Consider the following 26,478-nt stretch of genomic DNA (forward strand, 5'->3'; position numbering starts at 1 on the left):
GTTACATAAAACATGTGTCTTGTCTGTATCTTAGGAGGAATGAGATATTTGTGTTTATTGATAATAAATTCTCTGAGATGAAGGGACTCTCCCAAAGCCATCTTAACCAGTCATACCAGTCATAGAGTCTCTCTACAACATCCTGAATACACAGTACCCTGGTCTTTGTCTGAAGACCCAGGGAGAGGGAATTCTACTTTTGCATAGTTCTGTTTTGAAGATTTTTCCATGCATCAGAAAAAATTTGTCACAAGGGTTTTTTTCCCTCCAAATGTAGAGGGGAGGTCAAAGAAAAAGAAAGCAAATGCATGTTAATTGAAAAAAAATTAATTAAAAACCTAAATTGTCCTCTTTGAAGCTTTCACCCCCAGGGGATAGGGGAGGTTAAGATGTCCCTTGTCATAATGGTACATGCCACTGAGCACAAAGGGATGAGGAAAGCTCAATGTGGTTCACTTTGGAGCATTGCTAGTTGACATAAACTTCCTGAAGAGGAAAAGGAAAAAGCCACAGAGAATGAAAGGAAGCTAGTTATGTTTCCGTTCCTGTCCCTCAAAGCATTTTTGGTCCCTCTTTTCTGCCACCTGATAACTCACACCCAGCTAGCATCCACCCCTTAGCTTCCTTGCTCTTTCTCTCTTTGAAGAGGATGGGGGAAACATGGTCAAGAATAGGGGCACTGAGAACTGCAGAGTGTAAGTGGTACTATTTTATGTGCTTATATTTAGAATTGAAAGTCAATCTTCCTAAATATCCTCTTCTATTTTAGGTAGAGACCTGGTATCAAGAACTGTGTAGACCCTACCCATCCTCAATGGGCAGGGGAAGACTCCAATTAGCATAACATCAAGGTTATGGGTAAATAAGGCTGCATGCCTTTTGTACCTAAAATCTGTCTGCCAGTCTGTGGCATTTATCGTCTGCTGTGCCAAAGGTTGTTCGTGGCAGTGATGGAAATTAAGAGAGGCACAAGAGGTGTGGTGCTTTTCTCTCTTCCTATTAATACAGCAACTTTATACAGGAAGTTAAAAAATCCTTCAGACCTGCAAAAATAGCTTATTCAACCAGAGCATTATCAGGAGTCCCTTTCCATTACGGTTGTCATCCCTGGCTCCACTAATCATGGAATTAGATGCAGCCATGCCCTGAACAGATTGCACAGTGCCTTCCCAAGAGTACAGATGTATGCCTGATGATGGAGTCAGTCAGTCAACAGCATTTACTGAACACCTGCTGCCTTTACAGTGCTTCAAGGTAGATAGAAACAAATGTACCAGACAAGTGCTCTTTTCACTGAGCCATGCTGATGGGTGGTCAGGGGAAGTGGGCATGGCATATGCCCTATGCCACCACCTCTACTCAAAGACAGTGCTTAAGGAAGGTGGTAGATGAGTGGGGAAAGGGGTCTCCAAGAATCACTGAATTTCTGCCCACTCTCACAGAAGATAGAGGGGAAGAGAGAGGTATGTATAGGATTCTACTTTTCAGAACTTCCCTGTCCAAATACAGGGGAAAGGACTAAGATTTAATCTTAGGCTTCCAGAAGAAGGCTTTAAGTTTCTGGGTGAAGATTTTGAATTTATAACAGTAACTGGACTTGTGGGTGGACAGGCTATCTGTTTTCTGATGATGAGCCCAGTTAAATTTGGAGAGGTTCCTTACTAAATTGGCAACAGGGTGATGCATATTTTAGCCATCATAATTTTCAAAGATAACGCACTAAATTGTAGAAGAGGTGTGGTCTATCTAACCAGAGATACTTGACACATGATAGATAAGTGAGATTCATTGGAGAAGCTTGAGTAGGAAACTTTAATGTCTCATTTGCCTTCATTTATCCATCCACCAATTCATAATATAATTTTTCATAGTCCATTTGTATCCATTTTCATCTTTCATTTATATATTTCCAGTTTGGGTCCGTATTTTCTCATTGGATCTATCTGGTCCTTGGCCTACTGATGGCTATATATAGTTACAGGAAATTTATCATATGATCCATAGAGTACATCTGTTGATTTACCATTGGGCAACATGACTAGCTCATCTCCCTTTGACATTACAAATTGTTAAAGGAAATGATGGGACAAAATTAGTGTTTGTATAATGGAATGGAGCAAGGGAAAAGAGGTACAGAAGACTGTTGCAATAATCCAAAGTTTCCTGGAAAAGTTATTTCAGGGAAAAACAAACCTTGCATTTCTTAGTACTACCACCATAAAAACATGGAGTAAGAGCAGCTTGCTTTCTTTTTTGCCTTTGATCAGCATTAAATTCATGGTACATCTGATAACAATAAAAAAGCAATATGAGCAAAGGGGGAAGAACATATCTCTGCCATTTTACCGAGTAGGACTGGCTTAAAAAGTCTTTAAGCCTTTTCTAATTTCTGTCAGTCTAGAGCCCTATAGGTTTCTACTAACTAGCATTGCTACAGTATGATAATATGGGGAATGAAATCTGAACCCTTGCATTGGGTGAAGGAAAGGAATAGAAAACACATGGTAGAGCGGCTTCTAACAGGTAAAACATTGTTTTAAAATGTAGATTGAGGAATCTAAATGTAAGTATTCAGTGTCAAATCTAATAATGATGTTAATGGTATCATGTTTTTTGTGTGTGAAAGTCTTAACTAGACTGGCCATGTCAGCTGTCACCTCTAACAAATCCTAGAATTCCTCTATAAGAATTCTGGGTGTTCAGTTTCTAAATCACAGCAAATCCTTGATCCCATCCCCTCCCACATCTCTCCAGGTCCCTGCTATAGAAATTAGCCCTTCTCTCTCAGGTACCATCAATCTTTCTCTCTACTGGCTCTTTCTCATTTTCTTACAAACATGTTAGATTTCTCCAATCCTAAGGAAATCTTTCCCTGGACCCTTCTACTCTATGACTGTCCTAATTTTTCTACCTAGCTACTATCCCAATTTCTCTACAACTTTTAACTGTCCAACTTACTGAAAAGTTGTCTATATCTGATGCCTCTAATTCTTTTTTATTCTCAGTCACAAATGACCTTCTAAGAATGGGTTGATTCTCTGCTGCTTGTGTTAATTTTGGCCTAACAATTAACACCAATAAAACACAGGTTCTCCACCAGCCAGCACTGCCCCATCCATACCACTTCCCTTGGCAGTGAACTTTCCAGGGATGTACACATTGATAATTGAAGCATGCATTGCCAGAGCTAGTTCAGTGTTTGGAAGGCTCTGAAGGAAAGTGTGAGAGAAAAGGGATATTAGACCGCCTACCCAGCTGAAGGTCTACAGAGTCACTGTGCTGAACTCATTGTTGTATGCCTGTGAAACTTGGATAGTCTACCAGCACCATGCCAGGAAACTGAATTGTATTAGGGAGATTCTGAAGATCACCTGGCAAGATAAGAAACCAGTCACTGAGGTCCTTTCTTAAACTAAAGTACCAAGCATTCAAAACTCAAATTCTTGTACTTGAATACAGATTCCCCTCTACAGAATCCCAGAAAAAGTCATTCAGTCTTTGCTTGAAGACCTTTAATGATCAGAGGCAGATTCCCAAGGAAACCCATTTCACTTTTGGATAGCTCTGATTAAGAGATTTTTTCCTTAAAGCAAGCCTAAACCTATTTACAACTTTCATTTATGGTGTCTGGTTCTGACTTCTGGGACCAAGCAGAAGATAATCCCTTTCCCATATGACAGCTCTTCAAATACCTGAATACAGTTGTCACACCTCCCCTAAAGTCTCCTTCCATTGAACCATCCCAAGGTCCTTTAAATGATCTTATGCTATGATCTTGATGCCCTTTGCTATCCTAGGTTGCTTCTTCAAGATACTCCATGGATTATTAATGTCCTTCCCAAAATATGGCACCCACTGCTAAACTAACACTCTACATAAGATCTGACCAGGACATAGTGCAGTAGAACCATCACTTCCATTGTCCTTAGCACTATGTCTCTCAAAGCAGCCCAAGATTATATTAGATTTTTTTCACTGCCATATCACACTACTGACTCATTAGGATATCAGCACATAGAACATCCAGTGGTTATCCCTCATCCATGCTATATGACTCCATCAATTTTCATCATATGTTTCTCTGATGACATCCTTTATCCTTCCCTTTTCCTTCATAGTTCCTTGCTCACAATGCGCTGCATCCTGCCCACTGACACTCGTGTCTTGCCATTACCATTGCCATTTGGACAATCAATACCTTTGCTTCATTGATGACTATATTTTGTGACTAACAGTCATAAAGCATCACCAGAAGAATACTGGTGGCCATTGGTCTTGAGTATTGGTGACCAGTTGAGAATCACCAACAAAATGATGGCCTTTGTTTTAGGGAGAAACATGGGTTGACTAAAAGAGTTTTGCTTTCATGGAAATAATTAACGATGTTATGTGGGGGAAAGCCTGGATATGGAATACTGATTTTCTGTATTTTTAAAAGAACTAATCTTTAGCCTTTTTAATGCATAATATTCTCACCTCCCTTAGTAGAACTATAGTGTCCTGCTTCCAATTATCATAGAAGTCTCTCCAAAGATTCTCTTGGTTCATTAAAATAATATGCATATTCTAATATTCATTTGTCCCTGAAATAATAACAATTCTCTTTCAATAAATTAATTATAATTTTAATGAATGAAATTTGCATTCATATTTCTGCTTTTAGGTCTTTCTAGGAGTCAGTATGCAGCTCCAGTGAAGCAGGGTCCCTTTCATGGAACAAGGAAATTGCTGAGTGTCATGTCATATTGGACAGTGTTCAATCTGGTACAGACCGGGAGGAGCCAAGTCAAGGACAGGGTCACTGTTCTCATGAGATCTTGAAGTTAACATAAAGCAGGCAAGAGAAGATGAAGCTTTCAAATTGAGATTCCACACGTCACTAAATTTCATATGCCCCACCAGACAATGCAGTGCTGGGCTCAGAATAGGAGTTTTAAAGAAATGGAGTAAAGCCTCTATTACCTGGAAGGCTAAGGGGACTAGAATGTTGTGTGAAATGGGCTTTTCTGATAAACTAACTGTTCAGCACATAACTCTTTCTGTTTGTTGGTAAATCATCCCAAAATGTATTAATCCACTTTCTTGGCTTAGTAATCAGAAGCATAGTTATTGGGGCTATATTTTCCTAATCAAAGATGGGGACACATTATCTGACAATAGGTAGCCTTTTTTGAAAAACTCCATTAAAATGATGCTTTCTTTACTTGAAAATGGAATTGTCTTTTTTTTTTTATGACTCAGTATCATCCAAGTTCATTGTTCAGAATATCAAGATGAAGAATCTCCAGGAACTGCAGCTTGAACTCTGGTATTAGGATGCATCTGGAAGAATGCTTGTTTTATTGTGATTTAACTCTTTAACTCAGAAAAAAAATCTGTTTCATTAATTATTTGTGGTTATTCAGGGGCTTTTGCTGTATTTGCAGGGTAAAATGGTGAAAATATTAATTTTCTATCTTGAGTATGTAGCTATTACTTCTAGTGAACCTGGATCCATGACATTCTTGATTGTGTGTATGTGGCAGAGGAGAACAATTGGTAATTTTGGAAGCTGTATGGTGTCTGGAAAGGCCACTGGATTGAGAATTGGGAGACATACTGACTCCACCCCTTACTATTTGGCAACATTGGTCAATTCCCTTAATCTCTATAATCCTGAGTTTTCTCATCTGCAACATGGTGATGCTAATATTTGCACTACGCTTGGGATTATATGACCATAGATTTAGGGTTAAAAGAAGCCTCAGAGACCATTTAGTCCAACCTTTATTTTTACGAATGAGGAAACTCAGGCCCAGGGATCGCGTGACTTACCTACCATAACCTAAGTAAGTGTTCAAAGTAGAATTTGAAGCCAGTCACTCTAACTGAAGATCCAGGACTCTTTTCATATACCTCCAGCTTCATAACGTGTTTGTCTGCATTGCCTTGATTGTGGCTGCTGTCTTTGTCCTTTTCACTGGCCAAGAGTTGTTTGAACAATAAACAGTAAAACCAGGAATAAGACACCTTACCAGCTAAAGGTGGTTTCCTACTCCCAGCTCTGAAGGACTCATCCAAAGAAAGGACCAAAATATCAATTCCATGATGCCCTGATAACTATTCCACTTGGAATCACTGATAGGCCTGGAACACGTTTAAGGCAAGGCTCTTCTCAGCATGTCAGCAATGATGGAAGGCTATCAGCCAAGTCAGCATTCAAAGACTCATCTTCCTGTGTTCAAATCTGGCCTTAGACACTAGCTGGGTGACCCTGGGCAAGTCACTTAACCTTGTTTGCCTCAGTTTCCTCATCTATAAAATGAGCTGGCAAAGGAAAGAGCAAACCACTCCAGTATCTTTGCCAAATGGGATCATGAAGAGTTGGACACAACTGAAAATGACTGAACAACAACACGGCGGGAAGGGTGTTGAACTAGAAGTCTGAAAACAAGGGCTTAATTGGTAGCTCTTCCATTAACTGGTGTGACCTTGGGAAAGAGACATCAATGTAACAAGTATTTATTAAGCATATAGTAGGTATGGCAGGCTATTTGAAACTCAGGGGACACAAAACCAGAAATTCAACTCCCAGACTTGAGAAGCTCCTATAATCAAAGATTTAAAACTTTATCTTCTGGGTCTTGGATTTACCTCACTTGTAACATGAGGAGGCTAGCCTAAAATATGTATATTTTTTCCTAAGTTGTCTCTTTTAGCTTAAAAAAATCTATGAATCTATGAGCCTTTATTCTTTTCTAGTTTATAACTAAAATACCATTTATCATTTAGGTTCTTAATAATTTAAGTTACTTCTCCCCTACTTGAAAAAATTTGGTGCATGATTAAGTTGTATTTTATAATTGAGTTTAATGATTTCATTGCAAAGTACTTAGAGATGTATAGATGATAAAAGGAGTCTGTGTTTGAATGTAACAGCTCCTAAATCTTAGTTTCTGCTATAAATAGATAAAATAATCAAAGCCAAGAATGAATCAAAGGATAAAGCATCTCCCCAATCTTTCTCAATAACACCCCTTTACTTATATTTTGTCAGTTATACCTCCAATTTGAGGAAGTAAGGGTTTATCTAGAGGTCAGAAAAACCAGAAAAATGAAATAGAGGAAGTTGACTCTCCAGATGATAAAAAATATTAAAACTCATTAAATTACAAATCTTTTCCTGAAGGTTATATGTTATCAGAACTGAAATTGAAGCTGTATTCAGCTGAACTGGCCAGCAACTGACCTTAGATAAGAGGAAGGTGAAAAAATAAAGGAAAGAAAAAAGAAGGCATTAGAAGAATAAGAGACGGGAAGGATCAGCAGCAGCTTATCCAAATGAGCACTGCCAATTAAGTCCAAGTATACTCCTGGGATTTTACAAAGAACACAAAATAGACAGAAGAAGACAAATTTAATATTATATTTTAATATTATTTTATTTAATATTATACCTACGTTTAATATTATACCTACAGTTCTTAGACTCTACAGGCCCTAGCACAATGCTGGATATGAAATAGTTTCCTATAAAATAGCTACTGGCCCATAGCAAGGCAGTACAGTGGAGAGAGTGTTGGACTGGGAGTCAAAAAGATCTGAGTATAAATTGACCTTATTACAAGTGGAGTGTGTCCCAGGCAAGTCACTTAATTGCTTTCATCCTCATTTTCCTCATCTATAAAATGGGGATAATAATAGCACCTATCTCACAGGGTTGTTGTGAGGTTCAAATGAGTTAAAGTATAAAAAGTGCTCTGAAATATATAAAGTATATAAATATATAAAGTGCTCTGCTTAAAGCATTATATAAATGTTAGCTATTATTACTACTATTAGTGACAATTAAATTCAAATAAATAACTACTCATTAAATACATACTACATATAAAACACTGATTATTTTTTTAATGGGAGAGTCATTAATTGACTTTGTAAGCTAGTTTGCCCACAGAAGTCAAAGAATTTTTTGTAGTTCCACATTCCAGAATAGCATAATATCAGGATGAATGAAGACCCGGGAATCAGTTAAACATAAAACGTGCTGTATGTACAGGAAGCTGCTGAGATACCATCACAAAGCACATAAACGTATGGTAATTTTCTAGTAGTCATTATGCCACATTCTCTAAACTCATCTTTTTTGTGGTCAACATCAGAAATTTTTGAGAAGACTGTCTTCGGTGTGGCCACAGAACAGGGCAAAGTTAACTGTCCCATAACCACAAAGATATAATATCTTGTTTTAAACATCATTCTGCCCCAACTGACCTAACCAGTCCCAGACATTAAATTATATATACTTTAATGAACCCCTTTGACAGGACTTTAAGTAGGAACTCTGACAGTTGGGGGAAGCATTATAGAAGAACCCACAGATGAACTTCTTGAGATAAATTTAGTTAAGGAGAGGAAGGGACCTGAGATAGATAACTTCAGGGTACAAGGTCTTATATGGGGAAGGAGAATCCAAGACATCAATCTAACACATGGAGACAAAAACCCTATGACACTGGGGGTTCTCACAGGCTGCTCTAGACCTAGGGGCAGGAACCTGTAGCCTTGAGGCCACATGTGACCTTCTAGGTCCTCGGGTAGGACCTTTTGACTGAGTCTCAGTTTTACAGAAGAAATCCTTTTATTAAGGGGATTTGTTCTGTGAAGATTGATTTAGTCAAAGGGCTGCATTTGAGGACCTAGAGGGTCCTTGAGGCCAGAAGTTCCCCACTCCTATTCTAAACTATAGAAGGGCTTACTGGATTATGTCCATTTGATAGCTCTCTATTTTAACTAATTAACTATTCTTGTTAACTGGATCCTGAACTCACCTGGTACAAGTACTATCAGTTTGCCCTAAAATTCAGCACCCTAGGACAAAGCTCTAATTGCCACTCTCTAGTTATAGCTCTATATGTCAATGTATGTGACTGATCTAAAGCTCAACGTATCCAGTAAAATGACTATGGGTTTTGGTGATTTTTTACCTTTCCTTCTCATAACCTGATCACACCCCCCTTCCCATCTGGTTTTTTTCTTTACTGACTTTCTATTTTCTCTTTTCCCAACCCCTTACTCCATCAAGTACCCCATACTTATATCCTTCATTATGTATTATATTGAAACAGATAATAGTGAAACTTAAAAATGTTAATGTATTCATTCAGGCCAAAAGCAGTCATTAAGAGCCCACAGGGTGCTAGTGTTGAACTAGGCATTGTTAAATCAAAACACACAATTTGTTGGAAAAAGAAAATATACTTTGGGGTTAGTTCTGAATCTAGTAATTGCAGCTTGGTGGTTGAAGTGGTTATCATCATACTAGAAAAATACCTTCAGATGCAAAAATGTAGAAAAAATATCAGACACATGAACAGAGTGCTTGGGAAGTATTTGTCATTGAGTCAGTGTTTTAAATGAGTTCTAATATTCTTTCTTGGTTGAAAAATCTCTTTCATATGTGCTCTGACCATAAGGCTACATAAACATCAGTTTGTTGTTAATATACCTTGGATTTATAAGCTTTTGCTGTGTTAAAAAGATTTTGGCCACCCGACCTGCAAAGGTGTCAGGAATTTTTAAAGTGATGTTTGTAGCTTTCTTTATAAGACTCAACCTCCCTTAGCTCATGATCCTTTGATAGTGTCCAGACATCTCTTGCTTTCCTATTTGAGGGTTCTGAATTTTCTTATCAATCCTTGATAGTTTGTTAAGTCACAATATTTTTAAAATAAGCAAACTCAGGCACAGTAAAGTTTATGGGAATGATGGTTCATATACACACATATATGTATGTGCATGTACATATAAATACAATAAAACATGCATATATCATGTGTTATATAAAATTTTTTTGTATTTATGTATATATGTGATGTCTGAAACAAGATGTGCTTGAAATGGATCCCTGAGATGTTCAGCAATTGCATCCTGTTACTTTTTTCCTATTTTCTCTGTCAAGGAGAGTAACATTTGGATGAGAAAGGATACTCATTATCAGTGATCTCTGAAAGATCATGGTGAATGAGAAAGGTAGCATAGGATTGGAGATGGCAAATGTTCCTATTTTTTTAAATGGGAAGAGAATGGAGTTGCAAAATATAGCTTAATTGCATTATTATTAATTAATAATTAATTATAGCTTAGTACTTGCAAAAATAAGCTTAATCTTATCAGCAAAATTCAATACTCTATTGTTAAATGTATAGTTAAGTCAACAAAAATATATTAAATACCTGTTTTGTACCAGGCAAGAAAAAAGAATGCTAGCCAGGGTCCTTAAGGAACTTCAACTAATTCAGAAAGATAACATGTAAAAGGTAGTTGAAAAGGTGAGTGTGTGTGTGTGTGTGTGTGTGTGTGTGTGTGTGTGTGTGTGGAATGGTACTCATGTGGGGCTATGGTAGTGGATTCTAGATATGTATGGGTCTGTGCTCAAAGTGGAGATTCCATGAGCAATTCATCAGTTGAAGAATGGCTGGTCTGTTGGTGAGGATCCTTCTACAAAAGGAAGCAGGGATCACTTAGAGCTCCAACATGACTTCATTGAGAATAGGTTTATCAGTCATTCCAGACTAATTTATTTGCCTTTTTTGGACAAGATTACTAAATCAGTAAGATTCTATAGTTATAAGTTGCATAGTTATTAGCATATCATTTGATAAAGTCCTTCATGCTGGCCTTATGGAAAAGATGGAGAAATGTGGGCTAGCCCTCAGTACACTTGATAGATTTTGAACTGGAGGACTGGCTGAACTCTCTAAGTGATCATTAATAGTTTAATGCCAGCTTCAAAGGAGATCTTCACAGAGCGTCCCAAGGATAGATGATTGGCCATGTGTTTTTTTGCTTTTTTCATTATTACCCATGACTTGGGAAAAGTCATAGCACCTTTATCAAATTTGTACATGGTGCAAAGCCAGGAGGGATGGCTAGAACACTGGCTATCAAGAGTTAGTATTCAAAAAGAAGACTGCAACATTGGGTCACATTGAAAAAAGATGGTACTTAATGGGGATAAATGTAAAGTCCTATACTTGGGTTCCAAAAATTGATTTTTTAAGGCAAGATGAAAGGGACATAGGGGGTTTTAGTGGGATGAGTATTTGGTATGTGTCAATGGTGTGATCAATAAAGAAAACAAATATATTCTTAGTGTTAAGGAATAATGGCATGATAGTCCTTTCATCCTTCATTCTGGCTAGAACATATCTGGAGTACTATGTTCATTTTTGTATGCAAAGTTTTAGGGGAGATGTTGACCAATGGGAATGTTCAGGAGAGGACAATCAGCATGGTGAAGGGCCTCAAGATTATGTCATATGAGATGGCTGAAGGAAGTGTGCATGTATAGCTTGGAACTGGTAGTGGGGGTGAGGTAGGGGAAGGAAACATAATTGTTGTCAGGGATTCTTGAAGGGTTATAATATGGAAAGGGGATTATATTTTTTTGTCTGCTCAAAGAGCAGAAGTAGGAGTAATATGTGAGGCAAAGTTTGATTTGGTATAGGGAAATATTTATTAATAACTAATTCTCCAAAAGTAGAATTGGTGGCTTCAGGAGGGTGTGGGCTCTCACTAGGAGTCTTTAAGTAAATGCTGAGTAATTGCTTCTCAGGTAGATGACGATTGACGGAGATGATTTTTTTTTTCAGGTATGAATTGGATCAGATGGCCACTGAAATCTTGAGATTCTGTAAATCATGAATGTTTTCTTTACATTTAGTTTCTTTACATTTTCACTGACTATCAGTGAGTTGACCCAATTGAATATTCTGGGCTGGTTCAAATTAGGGCAATGGGAAATGCATGGGAGTGTGTGTGAGTAGGCTACATGGTGTATGAACAAAGAGGAACTGCATAGGGGAAATGCTATCAAGGGTATCATCAGGGAGATGTGCACTTTCAGAAGAAGGAGGTTAGTCATAGGGCATGAATGGGTGTTAAGTATTGAACAGCTTCAAGTTTTACTTTATCTATGCCATAGAAAGAAGAAAACCCTCTATAGATGACTCATAGGAAGGTCTGGACAAGAGCTGTCCAGAATGAGAAGATGTAGAAGGATTACAATCTACATCTGTAGATGAAGGAGCCACTGAAGCATTATAGGTTGGTCACTTATGTCTCCCAACCCCTATGAATTTATATCTTAAGTTGATGAATATGAGGTAGGAAGTAACAGCACAATTTCTTGGGTTACAAAACATAATTTTGATTTACCCATGAAATTAAGGCTCTTAGTGTTCTTTTAAAGCATCTCTAAAATCTGTTCAGTCCTCATTGGGTAGTTTGATTACTTTCAAATCCACTCTCTGGGTCTGCAATTGAGTCATGGTTCCTTCCTTCTGATACAACTTTTAAATGAATGTAGCTGAAATAAACATTTTCAGAAATTTTGGGGTATGGAATAATCACGGCTCCAGACTGACTTATATAATTCAAGTCAAAGGTCACAGGTAGACACATATTCTCCAACTTTACAATGTTATCACAAATGGTGAACTAGACCAGAGATGTCAAACATGTGGCCCCTCAACTCCAAACCAGATTAAATGTAATTGAGAAATATTTAACAAAATAAGGAAAAATAAAGTAAAATATAGATGTTATATTTTCAAACTCGAATGTGTGATATGTGCTACAAATAGATAATGTTACATTTTCAAACTGAGTCAATGTGTGGCAGAATGGAAAGATTTATGTACAGACGAGTAGCCCCAATTTTACATAAGTTTGACACCACTGCACTAAATGACTATCAAAAAACCGACATGCTTTTCTTAAAATGATCAGTACTATCAGCCTGTTTCTCTGAAGAGGAGTATGAAATGAACAGTGTAGTGTTTTCCTTAGTAATATGTGACTCTCACAAAATGTGGCATAGAAATTTAAAAGTTCAAATAGAAAATTAGGCTGCCCTATCATCCTTACATCTACTATAACCAAACTGAAAACATCTAAACAACCCTACACATAGTCTAAAACCCACCAAATTCTACTATGATGCTTCATCAGTTGAAGATGCCATACATTTCTTTTAAAAAGATATATAATTTGGTCTGAAAACATTTCCAAGTGTCTGGAATATATTTTCTACAGTAATGCAGTTTTCTATGGACATCAAAGGTTCCGTGATACATCTTAGTATATTGAACAAATATCATTTATGTCCATGTCCTCAGTGTCCATCTGAATTGAAAATGTGCCAGCTTTAACATCCATCACTAATAGAATTCTTAATTCAGCTGCCAATGTCATCAATAATAAAGTTCACTTTCATTTTGCAAAAGGCTTAATCTAAGTAATTCTTTCTCTACCACTTTTTCTTTTTTTTTCTCTTCCTAATCTGACATTTTAAAAAGTTTCTATTATTGGCAAGATACCATGATAGGCATTGGAGGCAAAGAACTAACATGAAAAAGCAGTCTCTGCTCTCAAGTTTACATTTAAGGAAGGAAGAATGATGTATAAATAAATATATGTATAGAGAATACTCTCACAAACCTCTTTCACCTTTAAAAATGTTCCTTTTCTAGTTACTTCATTGTAGCTCAGTGGATAAAGCTCCAGAGCCAGAGTCACAAAGACTTCTCTTCCTGAGTTCAAATCTAGCAGACACTTACTAGCAGTGTGACTGTGGGCAAGTCACTGAACTGTTTGCTTCAGTTTTCTCCTCTGTAAAATGAGCTGGAGAAGGAAATGGCAAACCACTCCAGTATCTTTGCCAAGAAAATCCCAAGTGGAGTTGGATACCTCTAAAAAACAGCTAAAATGCAACAACAACTGTTCAAAGTAAGCAAGGACTTGAGAGATGCCCAACTATGTATTGTCTTACCATTTAAATGTGCCAATGATTCATTTGCCCCTTGACTACTGAGGCTTTTTTTTCCTTAGCAGCAGGCAGGCTTAATTACACAATAATTTGTTCTAATAGTACTCATTTTTTCTCTATTCAAGCCATGTTAAGTTACTTAACACCTTCTTGGTGCTGAACATAGTGCTACATTATAGGAGAATCGATGTAAAAGGCAATATTTTGCCTTGAAGAAGTTTACAGTCAAGTTGGAAAGAAAAGAATGGAACCAAGAAGATTAAATATAACCATGTATGTATTCTTTCATAGCATATTGGCTCTGAGTGTTAGCTGTGCTCTCGACTGTGAGCCAACAGTTTAGTAACAGCCCACTCCTGAGAGTCTCATTACAAGGCATTTGGCTCATTGGAAATGGTTACCATTTTTTGGTCATCCTCTATACTAACATGTATGCACAGTTTTTCATGCTCGTCTGAAATTTATTTCTGGAATAGTGGTTTTGACAGAACAAGTAGGGTATAAAAAGATTCGGCTTTTGTGGAGAATAAGCTAAGGATGTTGTGTTTCATCTGTACAATCAAATGCAGATTTCCCATTTAAAGGCAAATCTTTCATTTCAAAAGGTTGAAAAGGACGGTACTTAAAAAGTAATTCCAGCTGGTTAAATTTAGAGAGATGAAAAAAAAATCTCAATTCACAAATATTCTCTGGGCCCACAGCATTTTCATTTGTTTGTGAAGTGGATAAATTCTCATTCACTTTACACGCCAGTCTCTCAGGACTTTTGTTCTTCTGTAGTCAAACAGGTGTCAATAGGCAGGATGGGCTGAGTGACATTGGCTCCAGCTAGTAATCGACTCATTTCTGTTGTAATGCTGCCAGTTAAGCATGGCTGGATGGGTCCTGATGCTATTTCAGTGATGGTGAAAAAAAAGACCTCATTTTTGTTTCTCCTCTTGATGCACTAAATTAGCCTTTCTCACTTCGAGTTGTCTTTCATTTTTGTATTTTCTATTCAACTCACTGTCCAGTTGGTGGGAAAAGTTTGTATTTTTATTTACAGAATGTGAACAAGATATAGTCCCTGCCCTTGAAGAACTTAAAATTTGGCTGAGAAAATGAGATCTGGGAGATAAATAAAGGTAGAAGAATATTATAAGTGCCACACAAATGGTGGAAACTATTTAATTGAAGGGGGCAGATGAATCATCTCTGAAGGGGAAGATTTTGGAGGAAGTATTTGAGCAGGACCTTCAAGAATGGGTGTTTCCACTGGACTGGCATAGTTGAGACCAGGGAGACATCCCAGGCAAAGATACACAGAGAGGCAACTAAGATACATACTTAGAGTTTAAGAAGTAGTTCAGATTAGGTGAAAACTACAGTCACATAGACTAAAAAGTCGGGATAGAAAATTGGAGTGAGTAAAGCCATTTATTTATGATTCTTTCTTTTCCCTAGCATATCATTTCCAAAAAATTTTAAGACTCATCAAGGTACACTGGGAAGAGGACTGATTGCACTCGAGGTCACAGTAAACATGGGTCTGAATTCCACCTGCCGCACTTAATAAGGTGACTATGGCCAAGTCATTTAAAATTTGAGTCTCAATTTACTTCTCTGTCAAATGGGAATAACAATATTTACATTATCTCACAGAATTTTTAACATGCTTCATAAGTGTGATTTATTATCACTAGTGACTTTAGTTATAAGAAATCTTGTTTCCATAAATTCTACTTGTCAGATTTCCTCAAAAGACCTGAGTTAGGCAGTTAGTTGGTGCAGTGGATAGTGTCCTATATGTGTAGGAAGAAGACATGAGTTCAAAGTCAGCCTTAGGCATTTGTAAGCTGTCTGACTTTGGGTAAGTCTCTTACCCTTTCTGCCTCAGTTTCTTCATCTGTAAAATGGAGATAAAAGACCTACCTCATAGGGTTATTATAAGGATAAAATGAGATAATATTTGTAAAGCACTTTGCAAATCTTAAAAAAGCACACTATAAATGCTTGCTATTATTATTACCATGATGATGATGATGATGGAATATTCCCTCCTTCCTGTCTTCCTCAATCCAAATGCCTTAACTCCCAATATTCACACAAACAAACAAACCAAAAAATGCAAAGACAAGAAGAAGGTAGGAATCTGAGGATGGGGAAGAGACGACCTTCATTTTTATATTTACTGATAGTCAATTCAGGAATAATACAAGGTGTTTGATGAGTTATTTGAAAATGATAGCATAGGGGAGGAAGAAGCCATAGATTCTTATCTTCAATGCCTTCTAAGAATACAATTCCAAATGTTAGACAAAATATAGGCGTCCCTACCATAATCTAACTAATGTTACAGCAATAGAAATATAATCATTTTATGAATTTAAGCACAAAATCACTCTATGGAAATACAGCTCATGAACATGCAATTCTAGGGGTCCCATCTTGTCCTAACCCAGCCAGCAGTCTTCACAAGCTTCCTCTTTTCTGTAATATTTTGTGCCAGACTTTTTTTTTTTTGGTAGGATAAGAGAGAAGTGTTATGTTTTAGGAACTACTTCCAAATGGAGATCAATCAGAAACAAAGCTAAAGCATTTCCAAATTTGAAAATGTTAATGGAAAAGTATAATTTGCTTTATCTGCATTTTTTTTCAGGAACATTTTATTAACCCAAATGAGTTATGCACATTGCTTGGGCACATGGGTGTTAATTTAATAAATCATTTGGGGTTCTTTATAATCAAAACTTTATTTCATATAGCTTTTCCAATAAGCCCAAAGTCATTAAACATTATTTATCAATGGGAAATGTAAATATAAATATAAAATAGAGACATATGGAAATTACCATTCCTATTTCATAGATGATGGGAAGGAAATGGGGCATATGGATTATGAAGTAACTTGTCCAAAGTCAGAAAAACAAATAAAAATAATTAAAAAAAATTTAAAACCCAACCAGCTCTAGACACTAAACAATTACTTAAAAGGAGCGATGTTCTTTTTGCTTACATTAGACAAATTGTAGGAATGGCAGGAAAGGTACAAAATTAATTTCCCTATATATATATATATATATGTATATATATATATATATGTAAATTTCAACATGTCTTTACCTAGATTGGCTTACAAAATAAGTCATTGAAAACCAGGGAACAGAACTAAATAGCCTGGGTCATCATAGTTTATAATTCTTTACCACATCTTCTTTCGTTCAAACATTCTGTTAAAGGGAAAATTCTTTGTTCTGGCTTTTGCCCTGATTATGGAAGTCAAACTTTGGACAAAGAGAATGAAAAGTAGTTTATTAAAATATGTCAAGGTAGCAACGCATTGATGGGCTGATCACTGGAGAGCGGCCAGGAGTCAAGATGGGGTCAGTTTTTACTGATAACTTTTATAATGCGATAAAGACAATTTGGATAGGTCCAGGTCAGCGAAAGGGGAGGGACCATTGCATCTCAGCTCCTCCCCAGGTGGCAGGTATGTGAGAATTGCCAGGTACAAACAAGTAGAGATTGCCATGATGAACAGTAATTAAAACAAAGCTGCAGACTGGGTGACTTCTTCCTTAACAGTGATTGACAAGCACGAACAATGTATCGCTGAGTCAGCATAACTTTCAACGATACTAAATAGTTTTACTTAAATACATCATTAAACTAATGAGTTCTTTATTTTTAATAGATTTCAATGACATCATGGTATCATTTAATCACATACTCTATTACTCCAAGGAGTTTTTCCTGTGATGGTGGTTTTTTTTCTTCTATTTTTGCAAGAGATGGTGGGTTTTAGCCTCAGAAGTTTGGCTAAATAGCCACTGGAAAGAATGCTGGTCAAATGATTCATGCTATGTATCAGGCAGACTCAGTTGACATGTAGCCTCCTACAGAACATCTAAAATTGATTTAAGGGCCATAAAAGGATTTGTGCTCATGCAAAGTGCTGCTAGGGCATTGGGATAGAAGAAAACCCTCCCTTTGGGGTATAGGTATTTAGCTAAACCAGGTTATCAGAACACACTATATTGTTTATCATAGCTCTCTGGAGGAATGGTGATATAAAAGTAAATAAATATATAGATTTGGTCCTCTGCCTCAAAAAACCTGATCTTTTTTTTCTGGTAAATTCGGAGGGAGATCCAGGAAGCTGGTCCCTAGAAGGAATTCCACTCTTCTGAGTCTTTTGCTTGAGAATTCTGTTTTTGTTTTTGAATCTCATTCTCAGGAAAGCCACAATAGGCAATCTAACACTAATATAATTTGGATTCATTGGGATCTAGCAAAACAACCCTTCCATTCAGTGAGAATTTTAGCCCTATGAGAAACTGAAACCTGATAACTTCATTCAGTCAGCACAAAATGAAACTCTGACCTTGGCCTTAGCAACGCCACCTAGTAATATTTTTCATAGCTTACATACTGTGATGATCTAAGAAGAATCTAAAGGTAATTAACTGGATTTATTTATTATTATTTTTAAACTAAAGTCTTAACCAAGGTGTATTCTCATCAGGATTCCAAGGCAGTAATAAATTGGGGCATTTAAAAAACTGGGACACAATCCAGTCTATGATCTGATCAGGATTCAATGGCAATAATAAATTTGGACTATTAAAACTGGGATTCTGTCCAGCACTTTATTTTGTCTAAAACCACAGGCTCAACTTAGGCTACAATGGCTGGACTCTTCCATGAAGAGTACAGTCATGTTGAATTAATCCTTTAAAAATAATCATGTGTTGGAACATGGGAATCTACAATCATTTCATTCAATGTAAAAAGTTAGATAAATCATTAATTAGTAAGAATTGTACTACTAATTCAAAGAGGGAAAGAGTAGAACCCTTTCACTGGGTTTATGAAATCTTTGGTCATTTCACATATTTATATATATGTGTAGTATATTCATGTTTATGATGAAAATATTAATTCATAAAGGAACACAGTTCTTTTACATTTTGACTTAGAATAAAATAAAAATCTTCATTTTCTTATTTCTGAACAACTCCTAGATGGAATCTCAAACTCTAGCCTTTCTGGTTTTCATTTCAATTTCCAGTAACATAAAAATCTCCCATAATTAAATAAAATGCTGAGAGGCTGGGAATAGATTTTCACCCACCAGTATTCTCAATCTATAAATGGTTTCTGAATGTTTTTATTTCTGTAAGATGCATTTCGTTTATGTGGGGAACTTGCAGCTGCAGAATTAAATCTCGGTTTGCCAAATATCAAAAACACATGTATTGATTTAAACTATGGGAATAGGCAACAAGCACAGCAGCTGATAAGGGAAGGGAGAAGCGCACTGCAGTTTTTGGAAAGCTTCCTAAAAGTAAAGAAAACTAAGAACCTTGAATTCAGAAACTGAAACCATTTAACTTTCCCAAATTTTAGATTCACTCTCACTTGGGCATTGGGTTCTTGCTGAAAACAAGAGCCATATGTTTTTATATTTCTCAGCTCAAAAACTAAAGGTACTAGCTTTTTTTTTTCATTCTATTGTTTATCCAACTAAAATGACAATAAGATGCATAGAAGCATTATTGAATAAACTAGCTACTTATGCTAAACCAGGAAAGGTTATATGCACAAGTCATTTGTTATCTATTAAAATCATACTAACATCAGTAAGAAACTTTTATTTAGTGATATTCCAGTGTCTTGACTGGCAAACTCTATTGGAAGACAGCTGTTGGTCTCAATGGAAATTCTTTAGTAAAATAAACCTATGCAAACACAGAGAAAATAGTTATTTCTAAACAAATACTTGTTTAACTTACTTTTGAAAAGGCCTTATCACTGCTTAAGCAAAGGTGAAAGAAAATTAAGTATTTGATACATTGGTCTGGTTATTTTGATCATTTTCAGGTTGGAAACTTAAGTAATTTCCTTATTTTCTACTCTGATTCCTTGTCTGTTACTTAAGTCAAAAACAACAACAACAAAACCTTGTGTTAAAAGCAGTAGTGTCTCCAGTCTTTGCTAATTGGTTAAAAGAAGCCCATGCTTTCAGATTCTGAAATGACAGGCTTTACTACCGATACTTTGAAAATGAAAATGTACTTCGGCTCCATAAAAATTCTTAGAGAAATAATCTGTGGGTTCAGCGTTTACTTCTCTCTTTCCCCTTCTGGGTCCTTCCGGATGTAGGCCCTCACTAATGTCTTATTATGGCCAGATTCAGTGAAGCTGAAACAAAATGATGGGCTTATTTAAAATGGAGTCTTAGTACAACGAACTATTTGACTCGGATCAGGAAGGATATGCCAGCAACTCAGGGCAGCACAAAGCAGGCTAAAAATCCTTCCAAACCATCTTGGGTGTGAAATTTTGACTTCAAATCTATGGATAAGAATGGTGTGTGTAGGCCTGTGCAGAAACATAGAAAAGGTAAATTAAGTCAAAGTAGGGGGATAAGGATTAGAACCATACTTTCATATGTATAGGTAATTCTCTTTGAGGAAATTCCTTCTACCAATGCAGGTCTGAATCTTTTCTGTAACTTATACTCTTGAAAGAACTGCCTAGAGCAGAAATATTAAAAACATGACCAAAATCATATAACTAGTAGATATATAAGGTGAAATTTGGATGAGATTCTTCTATTATGTAGAAATATCTATTAATGGCAACCATTATTCAGACAGGAAAAACTAGAGAACATTCCATATTCCCACTGGCTTTTATACTTACCTAGTCTCTCCTACATGTGTTATACACATGTAACATCTAAACATTTACACCCTAGGGAATGAGATATGGAAAAAGAAATGGATCAAGAAGACACATTAAAACAAAAATACAGGAAAAAAAATTATTTAGTGCTGGGGTTTTCTTTGTTCTCATGGATTGAACAGGTGATATATTACATCAGTCCATCAGTTAATAAAAAAGAAACAACTCTCAAAACTTTAAAAAAAAGATATGTACCAAGAAATGTATTTTGTCATTCAATAAGTAATCCATTTTTCTTGGAATTAGCATTTGATAGTGGTCTTAGGACTTCAGAGTTTCCATGTAAGACTGAGTTCTCAACTTCTGTTCCAACAAAAGATTTTGGGGCAACATGGTGGGCTTCATTACAAGGCAGTGAATTTCTAATCACAGGTGATGCAAAAGTACCTACACTACCTGAATGATCATTCCTGAGGGCTACTGTAAAAGAGGTTTATGCTTTAGGTAGGGGATTGACTAGTTGACCTCTTGAAGTTCCTTTTATCTCTAGAATTTGAATACAAGCAGAATGAGAAGGGTAGCAGATTGGGGTTACCAAAGACAGTTGCTTGAAGGTGCCAGACTATTGAAAATGATGGTTTTCTCAATTAACTCTCTTAGCAATTTTCACACAAAAAAGCAAAAGTTTAATCCTAGTGTCCTAGACATATTTTGCATCTCAAAAATATTTTTGCTCCTTGTACTAGACATGATATTCTTTCTCTTTGGTCTGAATTTCTAACCCCCAAAATGACAATGGTAAGGAAGGATATGGGGGGAGTGGGGTGGTGTGAGGTCTATGCCAGTTAAATATTTTAAGGGCTTCAAATATCTTTTGCTATCAGTGACTTTGAAGACTGATTATATAACAAGTATGCAATACATGGAAATATAGGACATAAAGAGAATGCAATATCTCTAGGTATTCCATGGTGAATTTTCTTGAGACAGTTTAAGAAAGGCATTTAAAATTATATTGTAAAAAAGCTCTATGAAGTTTATTAAAATCTTATCCCATTCTCTTTTAATATAGAAGTGCCTTAAAGGAGTAACATGCTTGTTGAGTTTTTTAAGAGTTGTGAATTTGCTCACTGTGGACTGATCAAGAAGATAGTCTTCACTGGAGATCCTCGAAATAAGACTCCAGTACTTGGAAACCAGCCAAATGTGCACCACATATCAGCCTAGCCTCCACTACCACCCGAGGCCCACAGCTGCTGAGATGTTGAAATGTCCTTGAAATTAATCCTCTTGCACCCAGGCCTAAAATTGGCTACTCTGACTTTTTTTTTCTACCAGCACCTGAAATGGATGGTTGTATCTCTGGGAAACACATATCAGGTATGTTTTATGTTTTCACATTTGGGAAGTGGTACAGATGGAGGCTAACAGGACAGGTCTTTGAATATTTTGAGCAGTCATATTTAAAGAAAATTGAAGCAGAAGCCCAAATAGCCAGGCTGGGTTAATTTACAGTCTAGCATTTGAGAACAAAATTCCCTGGGGCTGCTATTTTCTAAAGGCAAATTCAGGAAGGAAATGATCTTTTACTTAAAGACTACCTGCCTTATTTTATGGGTTATCAATTTTCCACCTGGCATGCTGTTCTATAGTCACTCTGATTTTTTCCATCCCCAAGCAAGAACCGAGTTGGAAAAAAAATGTGAAGTCTGCACTTTGGCAGACCAATTGGAAGCTTAGCTTTCTGAAGATGAGGGGGCCTGTGATGCAGACAGAGTTGTAGCCAGTGAAGTCGTAGAAATGGGCAGATCTGTGCGAGGGCCTGGCTGCACAGACGTCTTTGCCAATATATACATTACAAACTTAGCCTGAATTACTTTTTACATTACATTTACATTACTGAATCTTGGGATACATGATAAAATCCATCTTTGCTGCCTTTGGGGCAACTTTGTTTAGGTGGATAGTCAACAACAATACAAAGACCTTGATTTCTTTTTAACCGCTCTGTTGAATCTGTGACTGAGCTTATCAACCTTTCAAAACCTTAGAAAGGACTAAATAAGTCCCCCCTCCTCCTTCCCCCACTTCCACTCCGATATTGATAAAGTCAACCATCTGAACGGGAATAGGTGACAGACAGTAGGGGCCTCAAAGATTAATAGGAGATAATCCCAAAAAGCTGTGTCCAAGAAATCAGAATGAACAGATCGGACTTTCTCACTACCCATACTCAATGTCACAAGAGATGTTTCTTTTTGGAAATAGAAGAGAATAATTAAGGGAAGGCAAAGCCAAGTGGAAAGGGCCTGCTCGTTTCAGTGTCTCATCCTACCAGAGACCTCTCCCTATCTCCCAGGTAGTAGGGCCTTCTCTAATTCTAGATGATGCATTTATTTTGTTTTTACTTATTTGTGTATTCATTGTTTCTCCCCAGTGAATCATAAGCTTATCAAAGGCACACCTTTGTTGTTTTTGTCTTTGGATTCCCCCAAAGTTAGTACGGTGCATGGCACTCAATAAATGCCACACATGCATGAATGACCCTGTTTTGGTAGGCTATGAAAACTGAATTCAGTATTTAAAATTATTTTCTAATTTCATCACATTTTTAAAGTTCTTTCCAGACTTCCTTTACCTGTGAAATGAAAGAATCATCTAGGGAAGTATGAATATTCAATTAACTGTTTTAAAATATGGCCTTTGCTTGAGCAAAGTACTGGCATTAATATCAAAGAAAAGTGGAGGACAATTACCTCATTTTCAACTGGAACATTAATTCCTCAAAAAAGAGTTCATTCCTTATGATCTGCCAGTGAACGAAACTGGTCCTTATAACAGATGGGCTCTATACTTCCTGGCTTGCCAGAAGCCTAATAAAAGAGACTGGCCTCTTTACAATGAAGGATGAATACTTCTCAGATGGCCAGTATCTAAACTGGGAGTCAGCGGTTTAACATAAAGAAGACACACCAGAGTGTGGAAAAAATCAGCAACACAGAAGAGTAATTTTAGGGTCACTATCATCAGCTGAAACCTGATGTTGATTAACTCATTTCTTAGGATCTGAGCAAATATCTTCTATAGCTAATAGAGTCAAAACAGGAATCAGCCTGAATTATAAGTAACATGGTTTACATGAAAATGTAAGTGAATGTGAGGCTAATGTTTTTCTAAAAACATATTGAAAATCCTGAAAAATTATATTTTCCTTTTACATCATCACAACGACTTATCTTCTTGGCTTTGTCCTCATAGTTACTGCATTGACACCCACCAAATTCTGGTGTTTAATGCCTACCTGTTGATTGACACGGCAACTGGCTTTAAAACAAAAGTACCTACCTTCCAGGGTTGTTGTGGGAATCAAATGAAATATTTTTTAAAATGCATAGCACAGTGCCTGTAATGAACAGGTACTTAATAAATGCTAGTTTCCTTCTTTTCCCCCCTTTAAAATGGACTATACCCAAGGATATCAAAGAAAGAGGAAAAGGACCCATAAGCACAAAAATATTTATGGTAGCTCTTTCTGTGATGACAAAGAACTAGAAAAGAGGGAGGTGTCCATATATAGGAGAATGACTGAACCGATTATGGTAAATCAATGTAAGGAAATACTAACTTATCATAAAAAAAATGAAGAAAGGGATAGGTTCAGAGAAACCTGGGAAGCCTTCTATGAACTGATGCAGAGTGAAATGAACAGAATCAAGATATTACTTTACAATAACATTGCCAAGACAAATAACTTTGAAAGCCCAAAGAAAGCTGATCAACATAATGAGAGATATTTCTGAATATGGTCAATGCAGGAGTTTGTTTTACTTGATTATGAATATTTGTCACAAAAATTTTGCTTCTCTCTCTTTTTTTTTTCAATGAGGGAAGGAAGAGAAGAGGGAATGAGAAAAAAAAGATTTTTAACTGAAAAAAGTTTAATTTTAAAAATGAATTCAAATCAACTTGTTGTCTTTATCTATTTGTAGGGCTTCCATGTAGAAAAGGGATAAGATTATATTTTGGAAGAATCCAGAGAACAGAATTGGGACCTAGAGAGGCAGTCTGATGGTGTATTTGAAAGAGCAACAGCTTTGTAATAAGAAGACATGGTCTGTGCTATAATATCTTTGTGATACTGGGCAAGACATTGTGAGACTTGAACTAGATGATCTTTAACAACAACAATAATAATAGAGAGAGAGTGTGTGTGTGTGTGTACACAATACATTCTTATATGTATGGGCAGGAGATAGAATACCAGGCCTAGAGTCAGAAATACTCATCTTGCTGAGTTCAAATCTGGTCTCAGACACTTACTAGCTGTGTTACCCTGGGTAAGTCACTTAACCCTGCTTGCTTCAGTTCCTCATCTGTAAGATGAGCTTGAGAAAGGAATGGCAAACGATGATAGTATCTTTGCCAAAAAAAAAACCTCCAATGGGGCCATGAAGAGTTGGGAAAGTTGAACTCTAACCTTTCTGACTCTCTGGCAGCTCTCCATCTTCTTTATCTCACTGCTTCCCTCAATTCTAGATTCTGAGTTCTTTTAAGTTATGAAAAACCATATTTCAAGTCAGTATAAGGAAGAATTTACCAATAGTTAGAACTACCTGAAAAGGAATGGAATATCTAATATGAATTTCCTGTTCCTGGTTGTATTCAAATGGATGTTAGATGAATACTTGTTATGGATTTTTTTAGATGGAAATCCATCCATCCGTTAATGGTTGGATAAGAAGATAGAAATCTTTTCCAACTCTCTGAATCTCTGAAAGTTCAAGAGTCTCTCTGCATTTAGGCAAACTGTCTAACTTTGTTGACTGCTTCTAAGAATGTACCATGTTAAATTAAAATAGGGAGTACTGAGTTCCACAGGAGAAGTAATAGGGGAAGATTGGATGCCATTTACATTTTGAAGAGGTAATGCAACTTGATGGATGAAGGCTAGCCTTGGATCTAGAAGAAGGGGGTTCAAGCCCTGCCTTGGTTATATACTAGTTGTTTGATCCTGGGCAAATCAGTGCCTTCCAGTGCCCCAGGCAACTCTCAGAAAGCATCAATCACACAATAATTGCCAATTTGTGGATGGAATGTCCACAACAGGAGTTCCCTAAACCAAGAGAATTATAGAACTGGAGCAAAAGAAAAAAAAAAGAATGATACCACTATTCAATAATATTGTATGGATTCCCTTCACAAAAAGGTATGTCTGTATGGAAAATTAGATTTGGACTTACCTTTCACGTTCTTCCTTCATTTTTTCTAGCTCTTCTTCTTGGAGTATGCCTTGCTTTAGATTTCCCTTCTGTTCATTTTTTCCACCTTTATCCTCTTTTTTCTTCCCAAATCTGTAAAAACACAAAGGGGGAAGGAGCAGTGATAAGAGATGATTAGCAGTAATCCCATTATCCTTATAGCTATTCTTAGCTACAATGATTCTTGCTAAAGCACAGTGGTCCATAGTATTAGAAAGTTCATTTTACAGACAATGAAAGCATATCAATAACAGATATAACTCACTCATATAGCATTCTGAGGTCTAAAAAACACTTTCCTCAAAAACATGAAGGTTGGTTTAAAAAATATATATGTATGTGTGTGTACATACATAAACACATAATCCCTCATACTTGAGGACTTCAATATGCAAACTGACATCCCCTTGAATACTTAGACCTCACACTTTATCAACCTTAAATCTATTGATCTTTAGTGTATCTCAGCCATGTAGAGGAGTAGCCATATGCATGAAGCAATGATGATACTGTGAATGTCACTATTTCCATTTTATAGATGAGGTGACTGAGACTATGAGAGATTAATTAAATTAGGCTATTTAATTTTAATTTTTAAATTTTAATTAATATTTAATTTTTATTAAATTAATATTTAATTTTAAAGTCAATAAGCATTTAGTATGTATTATTATATTTAGTACATAGCACTTACTATGTACCAGGCACCATGCTAAAAACTGAAGACAGCAATGAAAGGCC

General features: G+C 36.5%; 1 protein-coding gene across 1 annotated transcript in view; it reads right to left on the reverse strand.

The window, feature by feature from the left end:
• Positions 1-26,478, reverse strand: part of PARD3B (par-3 family cell polarity regulator beta) — a 1,344,967-nt gene that overhangs the window by 196,627 nt on the left and 1,121,862 nt on the right. The window contains exon 18 of the mRNA XM_069075096.1: positions 25,720-25,830. Coding sequence (XP_068931197.1) covers positions 25,720-25,830 — 111 coding nt within the window. The remainder of the gene's footprint in view (positions 1-25,719; positions 25,831-26,478) is intronic.

This window comes from Petaurus breviceps, unplaced genomic scaffold (assembly GCF_028583685.1).
Source record: "Petaurus breviceps papuanus isolate PSGF00001 unplaced genomic scaffold, PetGlider_PUasm1.0 90903, whole genome shotgun sequence".
Classification (NCBI taxonomy): Eukaryota; Metazoa; Chordata; class Mammalia; order Diprotodontia; family Petauridae; genus Petaurus; species Petaurus breviceps.